Source organism: Excalfactoria chinensis, chromosome 3 (assembly GCF_039878825.1).
Source record: "Excalfactoria chinensis isolate bCotChi1 chromosome 3, bCotChi1.hap2, whole genome shotgun sequence".
NCBI lineage: Eukaryota > Metazoa > Chordata > Aves > Galliformes > Phasianidae > Excalfactoria > Excalfactoria chinensis.
The window spans coordinates 1,071,064-1,088,817 of NC_092827.1; the positions used below are offsets into that span (position 1 = coordinate 1,071,064).

A 17,754-nucleotide genomic window follows, 5' to 3' on the forward strand; every position below is an offset into this window, starting at 1 on the left:
ATTGAACCCTTGCACTGAAGGAAACAAAAACCAAAACCACCCTTCTTTTAATAACAGCTCCGGGTAAGTGAGCTTGGGCACTGGCAAACTTGATGGAAACTTTAGCCCAGAAGTACCAAAAGGTGAAATGAAAAATGAATGAGGGCAATTTCCCAAGGAGGATGGGAGGGTTGCAGACTGTGCTGCAAGGCTCGAGGTCAGCGTACGGCCTTGCCTCTGCTTACATTTGCTGCTACAGAGATGTGAATCTGCCCGTGCTGTTCCATGGGGCCTAAGGATGGCTTTAATACAGAGCCAACAGCCACAGGCCCCGCTCGTCAGCCTGATGGTGCACACTGGGAGCACATTGGCTTTGGCTGATGCAGCTGGACGCCACTAACAGCAGTGTTCCAACCACGGGAGCTGCTCTGAGTCACGGACAATCTCAAAGCAAGGTGTGGAGGCCTCGCCTTTTAGAAATAAAGTGCATCGACACAGGAGGCAATTTCAGCTCTCAGCCAAATTGTTCACTAAACAACAGAGCGAGGCGCAAACGTCTCCAAAGGAATCAGCAGCAATTGTGCCATCTTTGGGCCTTGTTTACTGCGAGGGGTGGAAACCCAGCCTGAGATCTGTGTGTATGTGGCATTTCGAACTGTTTCTTTGCGTGAATAATGCATTAATCGGGATTGGAGCAGCGTTGTGTGCCAGTCTTTCGCTTTGGGGGGTTCCATCCTGGCTGCAAAGATCTGCTTCACATTATAGTTAATTTAGATGTAATTTCTGACAAGAAGCACACCAAGAAGTGAAAAGAAATAACCTAAATGGTTATTTACCATATACACTCGAGCACTTGGAAATGAAGGCGGAGATACGTGCTGTTTGCTCTGCTGCAGCTGTAAGTAAAATCAAGCAGTTTTCGTTCAACGACAGCAGTGAGTCAACAGCTGTGGGTACATGGCTTACCTGGTGCCATTTCTCTCCATAGCACTTAATGCCACACAGAATTCATTTTGAAAAACAAGGGCCAAGGATGACTCCATTCCTTCTTTCATCTGCTCTGTTACACCGAGCACACAGTTCTGGGCAGTCTGTGATGCTCTCCATTGCATCCCCAGCAGTGCCTCTTGCAGAGCTCTCCCAGTCCCATTTGGAAGAGTCTGTTGGTCTGAATTGAAGCAGTGGTTTGGGGGCTGATAGAAAATGCAGAGACCTCTGTCCCCTCGAAGCCTCTTTACTGAATACAGCGCCAGGAGGAGGTTTTGTACATTTTAAGAGCTCCTTCCCTGTGAGTGGTTTGCAATGGCTGCCTGAATGCAAGTGCTGAGATAATTATCCATAATGAAATCCCTCCTCACACTGAACAGCAGTGGGTTTTTCTCTCGAAGCTGTTAACATTTATTAATGTTGCAGTGAGGTTTGATACTGAATCCATGTGAAAATGTAATTATATAGAAAAACCACGTGGTACTTCTGGCCGAGATCTCGCTCTGCAAAGCAAAGTGGTGCAGCATCCTGGTGGGTGGTGCAGTTCATCCAGCAACCACAGCGTAGAAGAGGGAACAAAATCATCAGTCCTCCTTGTCCCACCAAACCAACACGTGTTGAGGTGCTGCATGTCCCTGGGGCCGGGGGAAATGTCTGCTCGGCCAGCCCTGGTTTGAGGCTAAGAAGCTCTTTGTACATCCCTGTGTGTCTTGTGCAGCAAGGGGAACACAGGCTGACCCTGAATAGCCAAGACAAATCCTTCTGGATGTCTCTGAAGGTCGAGCAAGGGCTTGATAGAGATATGTAATTCAAATGAACATCAGAATTATTCAGTTCATCCCTTTTAGTTTTTGCTTTAAAGTCACTCCCATTTGTTAAACAAGCACTGTGTCAGAGATACCCACACACAATGAATGCAGTTCCAAATGACCACAAGTCAGAACTGATCCACCCATCCCTCTCGGTGAGAGCTCCACGATAGAGTTACACGGGATGCTTGGCCCCTGCATCACCCCCTGGGGACAAATCTTTGCTGGAAGTGAGGCTGGATCAGAGCAGTGAAAGCTGATAGTGCGTCGGGGCGCCTACAATAGAGGTCTTACGTGGGGAGGTGACGGCTCCTTTTCTGAAGCTGTCCTCATTTATTCATGCCGTGATGCACTCATATTTGTATCGCTCATAAGCCTCAAACTGTAGTGACCCGGCCTATGGAGGGTTCAGAATTCAGTACGTCATGTTCTTGTGGGTAACTCAAAGCCTGCACTGCCTCTGACTTGCAAGAAAACGATAGGCCAAGCGGAGCGGCTCATTCTTCGCGGTAAAATGAGAGTGTACGAATTATTTATCAGTGTCTTAGCCTCAATTTGACGGAAGAAAGAGCTGATTTCATAACACAGAGCAGAGCCGTGCGGACAACGATAACAATTCTAGTCCAAAAGGTCCCGACCAGATGTGATCAGTCCGTTTTAGATGACAGCAAAACAGAAAATGCATGAATCGATTCCCTAAGTATTACACACGCATATATTTCCTCTCATTCTGCCTCCTGCCATGTTTACCTTCGATCAAGAATTCAGGATCTGTCAAGAACACAGCAGCTGTACAAAGCAGGGCTCCAGCTTTTTGAGGTGAGCCAGGTTGTTCTTGGATGTCACCTTCTTACTGAGTACCCCCATCCCTGCACACAGCCAAGGCCAGGGGATGGGACTCAGAGCACTGACCACGCTGCGGTGTCCCTGATAGCCTTCCTACTCAAACACACACACACACAGAGCACGCCTTGGGCTGGAAGGGACCTCAAGGATCACGAAGCTCCAACCCCCGGCCACAGGTGGGGCCATTAACCTCCACACTGAGTACCAACCCAGCTGCCCAGGGCCCCATCCAAGCTGGCCTTGAACACCTCCAGGGATGGAGCATCTTTTGCTCAGCAAGGCTCTTTCTCGTGCAGACCACAGGATGGTTCTTTGGGGCACATTTCAGAGATGCAGTGACTGTGCTTACAGCATTGGCTGATGTTTAGAGCTGCAATCCATAATGACAGTGCAGTGATTCTTCTTGCTGCATGTAAGCAGGCTCAGCCCATGTCCTGGGAAGTTTGCCTGTGGGCCTAAGAATAATTACACCATAAATGTTTATTAACGTACCTTGTCTAAGAATTACATGTAAGAATCTGAAATCAAAGGGCTAATAACACTTAATTCTCTTACAGTTAATCGTCCAGTCATTTGAATGAGAGCTAATTAGATGTACAAGCCATAAGCACACTTTTACACTAATTACACTGTTGATTGTGTTGTAATTACAAGCAGCCTATAAGAAGACCTCCTGGTTAACCATTTGGGTGCCACAGGGACTCACAGCTGGAATCCTCATTGCTTTCACCTGCAGTGCTGCAGAGGTGCTGGGTGGCACTGGGAGGGTCACTGGGCAGGGAGGAGTGAGCATGGAGCTTACAGCTGGGGGCACTTTGAGCAACCATAGCCTGCTGTTTGTAGCAGAACATTCCTAAAAGGTTTCTAGTTGTAAGGCAGGGAAGGTGAACCTGCTGTGTGCTGTGCTCTGTAGGTGTGGGTTTTCCTGTGCTGCATCGGTCACAAAGCAGAGCAGGGACAGGGCGAGGAGCTGTGACCCAACGGGCACTCTGAGGGTGTGACAGCAGGGAGCAGGAGGTGCCACTCAGCCCTGCCGTGCCCTTCCGCCTGTGTCAGCCTGCAGTGTCACCTCCTGCTCTGGGTGTCTGTGTCATCTGTGTCACCACGGTGCCCTCCGAGCCACATCAGGCTGATGGGCAGCGTGTCAGTCAGATGCTGAAGCCTTAAAGAAGCACAGAATTCTAGAATCACAGAACAGCCTGGGCTGCAAAGGCCCACAGTGCTCATCCAGCTCCAACCCCCTGCTGTGTGCAGGGTCACCAACCAGCAGCCCAGGCTGCCCAGAGCCACATCCAGCCTGGCCTTGAATGCCTGCAGGGATGGGTGTCCACAAAAGAAGTTTCCTCCTGTGTGTGCCACCACCCTGCTGTCCCCACACGGTGCCTGAGGCTGAACCAAGGCATGGGGCACCCTCGTGCTGTTCCCCCCGCAGCCCTTTGTTCCCCTGAATAACCCCATTCCCCCTCCCCACTCCTTAACTCTCCCAGGAGCAGCAGCACCGGGCTGTTCTTCCCACATGCGGTTATCAGCGAGGCTCCTGCACGCCTCTGTGCCTATATTGATGGGGTTTGTTGCGTGCACCGAGTGCTGCCCGTCTGTACCGGGACAATCAGCAACAACAGCAATAGCAACACTGAGGTTTTGAACAGCAAACGACAAAACACCCATCAGGAAAAGATGGGACAAAACCCCACCCCTCTGCCCCGCATCTCCACCCCGCACACCCCGACCCCGTTCCTATCGCGCTGCAGGGCGAGGCGTGGAGCGAGGCCGGAGGTACCACGGCGTGTCTCCTCCCCGAGCCCAAACCCCACCCTCCGCTTCACGCTGGGACTATTTCGGGCTGCGAGCCGCGCTCCGACAGATGCGCTCCCGCGGCCGCACTTGTTGCGCTGAGCGGCCGGCGCCCCGCAGCCCCGCGGCAGCGCTCCGCTCCTCCATCCGCTCCGCTCCATCCGCTCACCTGCCGGCTCTCCCGCTGCGCTGCTCTCGAGCCCCGCTCCCCGCAGACGATGTTTTAGAAGGGAAACCCACCCGGAGCGCGGCTGTCCCTGTCCCCATCGGGAGCTCAGCCCTGCGGTGAGAGATGTCGGTGCCCTCCGCTGCCAACGGGGACGGGAAGGAGCCCGACATCGAGCTCTTCGTAAAGGTGAGCTGCGGGCGGGCAGCGGGGCTCCTACGGCCCATCCAACTTCCATTCCCGGTCTCTTATCTCCCTCAAACAGGCGTCGCTTTCTTCTTTGTGGCGTTCCAATTAGGTCACGTTGCCGAGGGAGAGGCAGAGCTCCTTGATTCTGTTGTCGTTTGTATCCTCGGGAGCGTGCCCTGTTATTCTTAGCCCGGCGGGGTTCTGACGGGCAGCCTGACGTGCTGCTCCATTTATGGGAACGGAGCACAGGGCTGCGGGGCTGAGCTCAGCAGGGACTCCTTTCCTCAGTGCCTGCAGCGCTTATTTCCTCCCCCTGAGGAAAAATAAAAGGGAAACAAATCAGGTTTTGCCCCCAAAGCCCGTCCCGATTGTTTTATTTTTTTATATGGGTACCCAAGAGCAAAACCCGATTCAGTGCAAACACAGACAAGTGAGTGTGCCTGTGGTGTGATGGGACCCCGGGATATTTCAGCTTGTGACATCGTTGCTCTTGGGTTATACTTGAAGGGAGCACATAAACAGGAGGGGAACGGCTGTTTGTGAGGGTGGGCAGTGATAGGACAAGGGGGAATGGTTTGAAACTGAGACAGGGGAGGTTTAGTTGGATCTGAGGAGGAAGTTTTTCCCCCAGAGGGTGGTGACGCACTGAACAGGTTGCCCAAGGAGGCTGTGGATGCCCCATCCCTGCAGGCATTCAAGGCCAGGCTGGATGTGGCTCTGGGCAGCCTGGGCTGCTGCACACAGCAGGGGGTTGGAGCTGGATGAGCACTGTGGGCCTTTGCAACCCAGGCTGTTCTATGATTCTGTGAAGAACATCCCACTACAGTCAGTGGTGTGCAATGTTATGAATAGAGAACTTCGTGCAAACTCTGAGCAAAGAGCTCGGATTTTTGGGTGTTCAGAAGGTGTCCCAAAGCCTCTGTGTGAGAGCTGAGATTTGTCTGTGTCAAATGAGGTGCCAGCTGTGCATCCCTGCTGTGATGGGGCTGTGATTAGCAGGTGGGAGTTGTATGGGGCCCTTTGCAAACAGAACTAGCTGATTGGGAAAGCAAATTCCAGCTCCTCCCTTCTGTCAAGCTGAGGGCACTTAATTGCTTTGCACTCCCTGATGGATGGTTTGGGTGATGAGTTGAAATGTCAGCTGCATACCACACATGTATGCATGGCCTCTTCGTGCATCCTCCAGAATGTGCCAGCTCAGGTGCAGCCTGTCTGACCTGGGCAGAGCACAAGTGGTTCTTTTTCTTTAGCAAGCAGGGATTTGACAAGAATTCCTGCTCTGTAATTGTGTGGAGCTTCATGCATTAAAAGGGCCCTGCGTGGGTCCATCTGCCCTGATACCTTCCCTCTCCAAGCTGTTCTTCCTGACGTGAGCTCTGTGTGCTCAGCAATAGCTTACTGAGGTTCTATGGCTGGCATCATAAAGTTATTTGGGTTGGAATAGATTGCTAAGATCCCCAAGTCCACCCCCAAGCACCCCTGCCATGCTCACTGTGTCCCTGCGATGTGAAGGTCCAGGCCATGTCCCAGTGCAATGGGTGAAGCTCTGGGTCCATACACTTGTCATTGCAGCCAACAGCTGTGTTGTCACCTGAAGATTTACAACCACAGAGAGAACATTTCCAGTAATGGGACTTCCTGCGTAATGCATCGAGACTCACGTAAAGCCCACACTTTGCTGAGCTGCGGCAGGAGAATTAATTGGTATCTTCCTGGAGGTTTTCCATTTAGGCTGAAAAATGGCAGTTGTGGAAGTTTTGGAAAGGTGCCATTAATTTAATTAAAAGTCTAAAAAGCTGAATAGCAAAGCGGGTGAGCAGAGCCTTACAGCACACAGCCCAGAAGCTGGAAAAGAAAGGAGGATGCTGGAATGAGTGGAGCTGAAGGTTATGGAGTCATAGAGTCACAGAACGTCCCGAGTAGGGAGGGACCCACTGTGCTCCCCATGCCCACCCCAGCCCCATGCAGAGCAGTGTCCCAGTGCTCCCACGGCTGGGAGCTCAGAGGTTGGGGAGGTGTGAGGCAGTGGGTACGGCCAGGAGAAAAGTGGGTCTTTGCTGAGCACAAATAAACCAGAGCAGGGCTGTTTTTTCAGAGCCTCTCACAAAAGCAGTTTGTGTCTCAGGTTAAAGAGGAAAGAAAAAAGAGGTGTTACACAATTGCTCTATTTCCTTTTTATCATGCGGGTGAGCAGGAGCTGTGTGTATGGAGGCAGGGAGTGGAGCAGGGCGGCACGGTGAGGCTGTGTGTTGCAGGCTCCAGCTGCCGTCTCACCTTGCTGTTTGCATCCCTGTTTGTCCCACTGTGCTTTTGCACTCTAAACTGCATGAGATGCTTCACTGTTTCTGCTGGACTGAGAGTGAGACCCCCAAAGCTGGGCTGGGATAAAGCGGGGTGGGGGTGGCAGCTGGATGGGGTGCGTGGCAGAGAGGGATGCTGGCTCTGCTTAGCCCGGCTGCTGCAGTGTGGGTTAGTGCCAGAGCCTGGTGTGCTGCAGAGCAATGTGCCCAGTGTGAGTGACACCCTATGGAACGTGTGCTTTGCTTCTTTTGGTAGTCCCACACCTGAACACTGCAATATAATGCTTAAAGTGAAATGGTGCTCTTTGGACAGAATCATAGATGGGTCTGGGTTGCAGAGGCCCACAGTGCTCATCCAGCCCCAACCCCCTGCTGTGTGCAGGGTCACCAACCAGCAGCCCAGGCTGCCCAGAGCCACATCCAGCCTGGCCTTGAATGCCTGCAGGGATGGGGCATCCACAGCCTCCCTCCCTGAAAAGACTTACACTGAGACAGAATATTAAGCCACATAGGGGAGGAGCAGAGAACTGTTCTGCTTTCCTTTTATTTGCTGTGTTTTTGGATGTATGTTCCTTGCATCTCAGGTATTAGAGTACTGATAAATATCTGGAAAGTTAATTTGATGGCAGAGATGTGGTATACATAGAAAACAAAGGATAGAACCAGCTCTCAAAAGCACAGCTGTCTGTTTGCATTGCTCGGGATGAATGCAGTCTAGAAAGCAAACAAGCCACACAAACGGTCCAAAGTACGCTCTGCTAAATAAATCTTCCTGCTTTAGAAATGCTCTGCATCACAGCAGATAATAACCCGTGTTTCTGATGGTCAGAAGGTGGTAGTGCTGTCACAGCAGTCAGTTGTTGCTGTGGAGTTGTGGTCCGTATCCCAGATAGGTTCAGTGCTGCTTTGCAATGGCTTTTGCTTGAAAGCTGCATGTGGTTCTTTGCAGAGCTGCAGGAATTCCCCAAACCCATCTAGAGAAACATGGGGGGGTGCAGAGCAAGGAGGCTTCTCAAGACCTTGAACCCGGAGTCTGCCTTTGGCTCTGCCAAATGAGGCCATCCCTCTATAAAGCACGCCCAGCACTCAGCCTGTCTCACACACTCTGAGCAGAGGGCAGTGGCTGCAGGAGCTGTGGTGGAGGCTGTCCTTGGGATGCAGGGAAACACTCCCAGCCCAGGTAAGGCTCAGGAATGGACTGCAGCCATGTGTTTATGAGGAGTCATTTCTCACTGGAGGGTTGTCATAAAGATAAGAGGTTGGATTTTGGATCCTTTGGGGTCTCTTCCAACTTGGGATGTTCTGTGATTCTGTGGTTATTTTTTAATTATCTCTGCCATGGGTTGATTTCAAAGGAACCCCAGGTAGGATTTTGGTGATTGGTTGTGATGTATCTTTAAAGGCAGACACAGATAAAAAGGAGACTCCCGGTACAAAATGCCATTCCCCACTATTGAGGGTTTTGTGTTTCTCGAGGTTAGAGATTCATTGCAATAAGAGAACTGATTTTAGTTTCAAGTTTTAGGGTTTATAAAGCCCATACTGGTCTCCCGAACTGGGAGGGAGAGAGAAGTTGTCAGGACCCTTTTAACCCATTGGGACAGTGCGGTGTCTGTGATTTATGTGGGCCATTGAGATGCGTTCTGGAAATCACAAGCAGGTCTGGAAGGCACAAAGTTCGTTTCTGTTTCTTAAAAGCTGTCAGTACTTTATTGGCTGTTATGAGCTCACCTTTTGGCTCCCATGCAAATCTGCTGCTACATTTAGCAAAGCTCTTTAGGTAAAGAGGAAGTAATAGAGAAAAACAAACAAGGAGTCACAGTGATACTGAAACACTGGCTGAGGTCTCCTGGTGCTCCACGATGAGCTGTAGTTTATTTTTGGTTACTTCGGTCAAGTGACGTGCCAAGCCTTTCTTCTTCCAAGAGAGAAGCAAACATCCTGCAGAACAGATACGTACTGTGCTTGTGCTCCTCTCTAGTTCTCATCTATTGCCCTGCAGGCTGATACGAACACATCTAGGCTGAGAGGGATCGTGCAGTTATTTCTTTTGAGCTGCTGAGCAGGTGCTGGGAATCACAATTCACATCTCTTCCAAAGTTCATGGACATCTTCAGAGTACAAGAAGGATGCTGAGCTCTTGGAGCAGGTCCAGAGGAGGCCACTGAGATGGTCAGAGGGCTGGAGCAGCTCTGCTATAAGGAAAGGTTGAGGGAACTGGGCTGGTTTAGCTTGGAGAAGAGAAGGCTGCGGGGAGACCTCAGTGTGGGCATCCAGTACTTGAAGGGAGGGTATAAACAGGAGGGGAATGGCTGTTTGTGAGGGTGGGCAGTGATAGGACAAGGGGGAATGGTTTGAAACTGAGACAGGGGAGGTTGAGGTTGGATCTTAGGAGGAAGTTTTTCCTCCATCGGGTGGTGACGCACTGAACAGGTTGCCCAAGGAGGCTGTGGATGCCCCATCCCTTTGCAGCCCAGGCCATTCTGTGATTCTCTGATCTCCCGCTTCCTGGCATGCTGGCCTTGTGCATCCTTATCAAGGCAACAGAACCAGGCCAGGTTCACTGCTGGTCCAGACATCAGCATATGTAGTGTGGGGAAAATGATTATCCAAACACTATTTGCGCTTCCTTCATGAGCTCCATGCAAGAGATTGCAAGGATTTCAGCATAGTTCTGGCTCAGTTGCTATTTTGCTCTGTTCTTTATGAGTCAGAATTAACCCCACTGAACACCGTGGTGTTTGCACGTGTACAAAATGGGCACAGGGGAGTCAGGCTGCCTAAACTGGAATCACACTGTTGAAGTGAGCGAGGTAGTAGCAACACACTGTAGACACAGTGAAGTGGAGCGAGGCTTGCTTCTCTGTTCTTTTCATTCAGCATTTTCCATAAAATAATACAAAGAACAGAATTAAGGGGCAAAGTCTAATTTTGCTTTAACCTGTTATTACTGAAAAAACAGTGTTCGGTTAATTAAGAAGGAGCTGCTTCGAGAATGTTTTAACAGTACAAGTGGGTTATTTTTCCTCGTGTGGAAGAAAAACAATACCCTAAAGAAGCTGTAGCCTGAGTTACACAACGCAGAGCCTGTATGTCTGCCTGTCTGCTTTCTTTCTGAGAGCCTGCAGGTTTTGTCTTGTGCCAAGACAAGAGTCTCATTGGTGGGAATGCAGGGACAGCCAGCGAGCGGTGCAGGAGGTCAACGTGTGAAAGGACTTGGCAGGAACACAGTTGCTCTCCTTGCCACCTTGGGCTGCTCGTGTCTTTGAGAAACCTCACCCTGAGGGTTTCTGAGATTCGGGTGAGCTCTGCCTACCAACTCCTCTCTTCTGTCCGCTTTTTTGATCTGCGCCATCAAATCAGGTAATAGAGGGTTTTAATTCCTCCACGAGGAGCTGGTGATGTTCCAAGTTGTTAGAACTGGTGTTTAGAAGTAGCCGTGGCTGTGCTGTGTGCTCCGTGCTTCACAGCAGGCAGCTCGCCGCCCGCCCCGGCATCCCATTGCACTGCAGCCTGTGTGTCGCGGCCCCGTGACGCCACTGACGCTCCTGTAAGTGTGCCCAGGAAACTTCTTTGGGCAGCACATGGCTCTGAACGAGTGGTAAATGTCACAGGGATCGGCTGACACAGCATCCCAAAAATACACAGGGATCCTTTCCAACAGGGCCGGGAGGAAGCGCGGCTGTGCTTAAATGTTAGCACCGGTTCACCTGGCTGTGTCAAACAGGAGTTGGAAGGAGGATGTCTAAAGGTCGTTTAGAGTAATGATTTAGGCAACTGTATTGCTTAGTGCTTCTATGACACCTAATTCTTCATTATCTGGAAGGGAGCAGGAAATTAATCCCAGCTGTGATTGATGTTATTTCCAGCAAAGGCTTCTGCAAGGCCATAGGAAGAACCCGTTGGCATAAGGAGGGTCCTGAGTTTGTGTATGGAAGAGTCCATCTGTGTTCCTTGGAACAGGAAATCAGAGTGGGTGCCTGAAGTGCTGGACTGGGTACTTTGGAAATAGCTTCAAGTGCTTTGTTTGGCACAATAATGTTTATCACTAATGTCCAAAAGAGATCTTCATTCCCACTCCTTCCTTGCCTCTTGCTCCGCCCATCTGTCTGTACTTCTGTGTTGCAGCTGACTCATCTAGGTGCTATAGCTGTGGTATTTATGTACCTCTAGAGCTGGGAATGAAGAAATTGTTGTTTTGTTTAGTTTTGTTTTTTGGTAGATTTGATGAATTTAATCAGCATTGCACATTTTTGGCACAATTTTAGAATCAAAGGTTGGCTTGTGTTGGAAAGGACCTTAAAACCCAGCCAGTTCCAACCCTTGACGCAGGCACCTCCAGGGATGGGACATCCACAGCTCTGGGCAGTAGTGCAGGGCCTCCCATAGTGAAGCAATTCCTGCTAACATCTGACCTAAATCTTCCCTCTTTTAACTAAAAACCATTCTCCTTTGTCCTGTCACAACCTACCTTTGTAAAGAGTCTCTCTGTGACTTCTCCCTTCGTGCTGGCCACATTATTTCTGATACAAGCCAGGAGGCCATTGGCCTTCTTGGCCCTGTTTTGCTCTGCTGGCTGATGCTCAGCAGCTGTTGCCCTGCACCCCCAGGCCCAGCAGGCTGGGCAGCTTTCCTTCTACTCAGCTCCCAAGCTTTGGCATTGTGTTGTTATGACTCAAGTGAAGCACCCGGCACTTTTCCTTGTTGAACATCATGCAACTGCCTGCAGCCTATTGATCCGGCCCATCCGGATCCCTCTACAGAGCTTTCCTACCTCCAAGTAAGTAGGTCAGCAGCCTTGCCTCGCTTGGGATCACCCGCAGGCTTATTCAGAGTACAGTTGATCTCCCATTTGATAAACTCCCAAAGAGTTTTAGGTTATGATTTTTCTCCACTGTGCATATTGCTGTTTAATGGCAATGTTCCTTGCCTGATGCAGCTCTTCTATCACATAAGATTCCCCTTCAGTTTAACTACCCTGGTGCACAACAGAAATTGCCTGGCTACAGTGCCGTAAGAGAAGATGCACTCAGAAAAGAAACTGAGGCGCAGAGAACCCAAAGCAAAGATGGAGTTCTGTGTGGTGCTGCTGCAAAGTTTTGCCACGCTGATATTTTTGACTTTTCATGCTATGAGCTGATTGCTGTGTCAGCTCTTAATACAGAACAACAGCAGCAGTTCCCACCAGGTTGAGACTCTGGTTTTTATTTTGATTGTGATCTAACTCAATATCTGAAAGGATCCGGCCACACGCACTCTGCAACGCAACCTTGGTCATTTTGCTCGCCTACCACCCGGACTCTTGTTCACTCTTTTGCTCTTCTCACCTCCTTAGAGATGGTGGCAAGCTTGCCAGGCTGTGCTGACCTCACTTCCTCCTCTATATCATGTGGACTGTAGTCCTCAAAGAGAGGTGCAGGCACCAGGGGAGCAGGGAGTGTTCTTCACCCTTATCCCCAGAAGGGCACTCTGACCGCTATTTAGAGTGGAACTGTAATGATGGGTCTCTGCTATAAAGCTGGCTCCCTGTGAAATACTGAAAATCTTGATTTCCTGGACATGAAAGATATCTGACCAAACAGAACAGGGCATTCGACTGCTTTTGGGAATGGGCAGAGCTGAGCCAAAGCTCCTTTCCCATCCCCTTCTTCCAGCCTTCCCTTTTTCCTTCTCAGGGTTTTACGTCTCCTGTGCTGACTTTGTTTCCAGCCTCTCTGTTTTGCCTGCTTGTTCTCAGGGGCACTCAGACCCATCAGCTTAGATGAATCAGTGTCTCAGTTCTCATGATTGAAACATATTGCAGGGGAACTGTTGTGACTGCTAATTAGTGCCCCCGTGGGACAGCAAGAGTTGAACGTGATACAGGGCTGATGACAGAAGACCATGGCATTTACTTGTGCTTACTCGATGCAAAATGTAGCAAGAACGGTCAAAGATTAATATTCAAGACTGATCTGATTCTCTTCAAATTCTGTAAAATTTGAGCTTCGTACATATAAAACTTGCAGAGATTATATATGGGAATAGTTATAACAGTAAACTATGTTTTCCTTGTTGATCTCTTATGTATGTTGATTACTTTGGGACTAAGAAAAACATCATGGCTCAACTCTCCATTCTCCAATATTCTGGAAGTCATACCTGGTCCTGATGCTGGGGATGCAGCTTGGAAGCAGAAGGAAGTCTGCCTGATTTACATATTGCTTTAGCTTCCCTTTCTGCTAACAGTGAAGATGCCAAAACCTATACGGCATTTCCTAACTTGGGCTGCTTGTAAAGACATTTGAGTTTGATGCTTCAGTTTATGAAGGGAAACACATCTCCAAGGAGTGTGCGCTGATCCATGGCAGATGATCCAAACTGAAGGCATGTGACAGTGAAACTCAACAACAGGAAAAAACCCAACCATGTTTTAGCACGGAGAGTTACTGGTGTGTGCTGCCATGCTGGGAAAGAGAAGAATAGTTTTAAGATACAAAGCACTGAAGATTGCTGTTCTGAAGACGGTCTTTCACGTTTGTGTTAAATACCATAAGTCACTTGGCTGCAATATTAAGTGAATCTGTTCTGAGCTTTTAAATATAGATCTAACGAGTGCAACAGGTGCTATTAATGCTTAGTTAAGGTCAGACATAATGGAATTATATATCATTTCTAATGGAATTTCTAATGGAATTGGAAATGAGTTTAATAATAGCTGTAAAAGTCGCTAACCACTGGAATGAGCCACCGTAGACTTTCTTCTGATTCAGATCAAGACTGGACATACTTCAAAGAAACGTGTAGATAGAGTTGATACAGGAGGGATCATTGGGAGGGCCTTCGAAGATGGGGTGACCGATGCTGGTGTGCTGGGGCTCTGGGCTCCTGTGCCAGGATGGGTCCCACCCTGTGGCTGAAGCAGAGGAAGAGCTAAAACCTTTTTCCTTTACATAAAGACTGCAAAAGCTGCTGGGGTTTTGTGGTTCTATGATCCTCACAAAACAATGAATCAGTTCTTAGAGAGAGACCCCTGTCTGACCTATATTAAGTGTCAAATCTCTCTACCTCATAGCATCTCGGCACCCAAATAATCACCCTGAACACCCACCATGTATAGCTGTTGTTATTTTGGGTGCTGGTGCACATCTGTACCTGTGTATTGTCCAAAACAAGCGGTCCCCTGATGGCTCGCTGCTATTGTTGCTGTTGTTTTTCTAGATTGTGATTCGATTTGTGTGGGTCAACAGGCTCGTTGTGTTCTTGCTTTCCTTTTGCTTCTAGTTGCTGAATGGGCAGCTTACTTCAAACAGATAGAAATGCATATCACGGGAGGAAATGACTTCCTTTCGGTGCCCCGTGTTTTGTGATGAGCCAATGTTGCTGCTGTTTGGTCCATTTGTTTTATTGGTAGTGTTTATTTTTAAAGCTGTCTGGATGAAGAGGGGTTGAACCATGGAATGTTCTTGCAGGCTGTAGGGTCTCTCACAATGGCAGTTGTTCTGTTCCCACTTCTATCAGTTTTTCAGGACAGTAGGACAGGACCCAGACCTCCAGCTTGCTCCGTGCAAAGCCTTCTTTCAGACTTCCTCCAGCACTTGCATCCTTTTCACTTTCTTTTCTGGCTCACACATGCAACTTCAGACAAATGGTATTTTGCCTTAATTTCTTGAGCTGCCCTTCCTTGAGCTGAGGAACCCTACATTTGGACTTTTGGTTTTGTTTTGCTTTTAATGTCTGTTAATTCCTGTCCCCAGTTTAGCTGTAGATCCGGTTCTAGATCTGGGTCTTGCATGAGGTTCAAAACTGCTTAGCACTTTTCAAGGGTTGAACTCAATGATACTTATGGGTCAGTATCCCAGCCTGGGATTTCATGATAAGATGGAGCCCAGGGCCTTTCCTGAGCATGCATGAATGTGAGCTTTTGGGTTTAGTTCATCTCTAGCTACGCTTTTCTCTAAACGCTTTATAGAATCACAGACCAGCCTGTGTTGCAAAGGCCCACAGTGCTCATCCAGTTCCAACCCCCTGCTGTGTGCAGGTCACCAACCAGCAGCCCAGGCTGCCCAGAGCCACATCCAGCCTGGCCTTGAATGCCTGCAGGGATGGGGCATCCACAGCCTCCTTGGGCAACCTGTTCAGTGCGTCACCACCCTTTAGGTGAAAAACTTCCTCCTCAGATCCAACCTGAACCTCCCCTGTCTGTTTCAAACCATTCCCCCTTGTCCTATCACTGCTCACCCTCACAAACAGCCGTTCCCCTTCCTGTTCATATGCTCCCTTCAAGTACTGGAAGTCCACAATGAGAAGTTGTGTTTCTCACTATTCACTCTGTACAGGAGGCTCCTGCAGGAGGGCTTGTTCTGGAGTTGGAATTGCCTACTTGTTCACTTGGGACTGATGAAACCAGCATCCCTATGGAAGATGCCAGGGCACATGCCTGAGGGTTGCTGCACTGATCTCAAAAGAGATGATGCTGCAAGAATATTAATAGTAATAACGAAGTGCTGATTGCACACAGCTACCCAGGCCCAGCCTGTGAAGGACGCAGAGTGGGGGTTGTTACCTTGGAATGGTGATTTTCTTTTCTAGTGGAAGGAACAGCCTCCTGTCCCTGACCTTGGCCAACATCCCCAGTCAAGCCACACACTCCTGTCAGCATCTTCCTGCAGCTTGTATGGGCAAGAGTCTATTTTTTCCTATTTAGCCTCTGGGCGTCTTTCACGCTTTGCTCCAAGGATTTATGGGAACATTAAAGAAGTGAACCATACCCAGGATGTTTGAGAGTGGATACAATTAGTAGCAGTCTTGTTGTGCCCTGCTGTCAGGAGGATCCTTTTGTGCTGATGTTTGGTTATTCAGTGCAAGTGGAATCGTGTAGAATTTACCTGGGTTTATAATTCTTCACATTCACAAAGTCCTGTTTTTCAGAGAGATTTGGAAACAATTCTGACAAATGCTGGTTTCTCAGTTGTCTCACAGACTTGGATGTTCCAGTGAACTTTTCATGTTGGATGCTTGGTGTGTGTTGCTCAAATGGCACTCTGCAAATCACAGTGAAATGGGTGGAGGTCACTGGTTGCTCCTGGGAGCAGCCAGCATGGCCAGGGAACCCAGGAGCAGAAGGGCAGGGAGAAGTGAAGAGGTGGAAGGGAAACTGCAGTGGCATCAGTAGGGGAGTTTTTGTACAAAGGGAGGAAGGGAAAGAATGACGTCAGGTTTTAAGAAATAGCATTAAGTTAAATTTACTTAAAGGGTTTTCTTTAATACCGTGGGTACGCGATAAAAAGAAATCAGAGGAAATTCAGTTTGAGTGTCAAGTCAGAGTGTGTTTGCGAAGAAATTGGTCTGCATGATGACAAGATCCTAACCCTGCTCACTGCTCCAGCAGCGTTTCCCTACTTGCAGCATCCAGCAGGCATTTGCTTTGCAGTTCCATACAATACTTGCAAATAACACTTGTGGTTACACTCACTTATTCAAGTTTCCCCAGTAGTTTTGGGAAAGCGTCGCTGTTATTTTCTTGAGTGTTTGATCTTGAAAACACAAATTGTTTTGCTTTTAGATGAGTAACAAGGTGCGCTTGTTGGTTGTTGAGGTGTGTGCCTTCCTTAAGCTCTTGTTTTCCTTGCATGTATTTACATTTACAAATGCAGAACTTGCTCTCTGTTCCTTGTTTGATGAAATATTCAGGCTGTGCTGCATTTGCAGATGACTCTCAGAAAAGCTGCCTGTGGAGTAGCACCATTTTGGTGGCTAAACTGGACTGTATGTAAGACATCAGATGAACAAATATGATGGTTTTGGCATGCAAGAAAATATTCAAGGTGAAGAGATGTCCCCTACATAGGAAACCCTGTTACGATCCTTTGCTGTGATTGAGCGGAGGGCTGTTAGTTGGGGTAGGATGGTTGGGTTGTGGTTGGACTGGTTGATCTTTAAGGTCTCTTCCAACCTGAGTGATTTTATGATTCCTTTGTGAATATCTAGGAACCAGAGTGTGTTTCTATTTAGTGCATGTGTGCCCTCACAGCAGTAAGGTTTGGTCCAGGTTCCATGGGATATCCAGAGCAAGTTGCTCTCAGAAGGAGCAGCGGGGCAGTGGCACAGCTGCACAGGGGGAGTACAGGGGGGGATCCATCCCCATAGGGGTCTCAGGACCATGGAGATGTGGCACTGGGGGATGTGGGCAGGTGGGGTGGGCTGGGGTTGGGCTTGGGGATGCATTCTATCCTGAATGAATCCATGATTCTATGGATATCTTAATTGTACCAGTAAATATTTTACTGAGGTTACTGGGGCTTCCATTGGGAATTCATGCTGAGATGCAAACATGAAACTCAAGTCTAGCTGGCGCCTGCGACGCTCTCCTCCTTTGCTGTGCAACTCGAGCTGCTTTCTGGGAAGGTGTTGAGCAGGGCTCACATCTGGGATGAGGCTGCCTCAGAATGCAGCACCACAGCTCTGGAGATGCCGAAGGAGAAAGGAGCACAGCCTGCGCGCTGCAGAGCTCCTGGTGGCTCTTCCATCCCACTGAGATCAATGGAAGCCATGAGTGAGCATGGTTACGTGGTGCTAAATACGATACAAAATGAGACCATCAAGGGCAGGTCACGGCCACTGACTGTTTTGGTGGTAAGTGCCCTTCTCAGAGGCAGCCTTCCATTCAGCAGCGTGTTTGCAGGGCTGCAAGTGCCTCTTTCTT

At 49.1% G+C, this 17,754-nt stretch overlaps 1 protein-coding gene across 2 annotated transcripts in view; it reads left to right on the forward strand.

Annotated features, from left to right (window-relative positions):
• The window catches only part of CLIC5 (chloride intracellular channel 5), a 60,701-nt gene that overhangs the window by 8,470 nt on the left and 34,477 nt on the right, over positions 1-17,754 (forward strand). Inside the window, exon 1 of one of the 2 annotated variants that reach the window (XM_072332116.1) lies at positions 4,476-4,770. The exons of the other annotated variant lie outside the window; for it this stretch is intronic. Coding sequence (XP_072188217.1) covers positions 4,708-4,770 — 63 coding nt within the window. The 5' untranslated portion in view covers positions 4,476-4,707. Of the gene's footprint in view, positions 1-4,475; positions 4,771-17,754 lie in introns of those variants that run through there. 2 annotated transcript variants of the gene reach the window in all.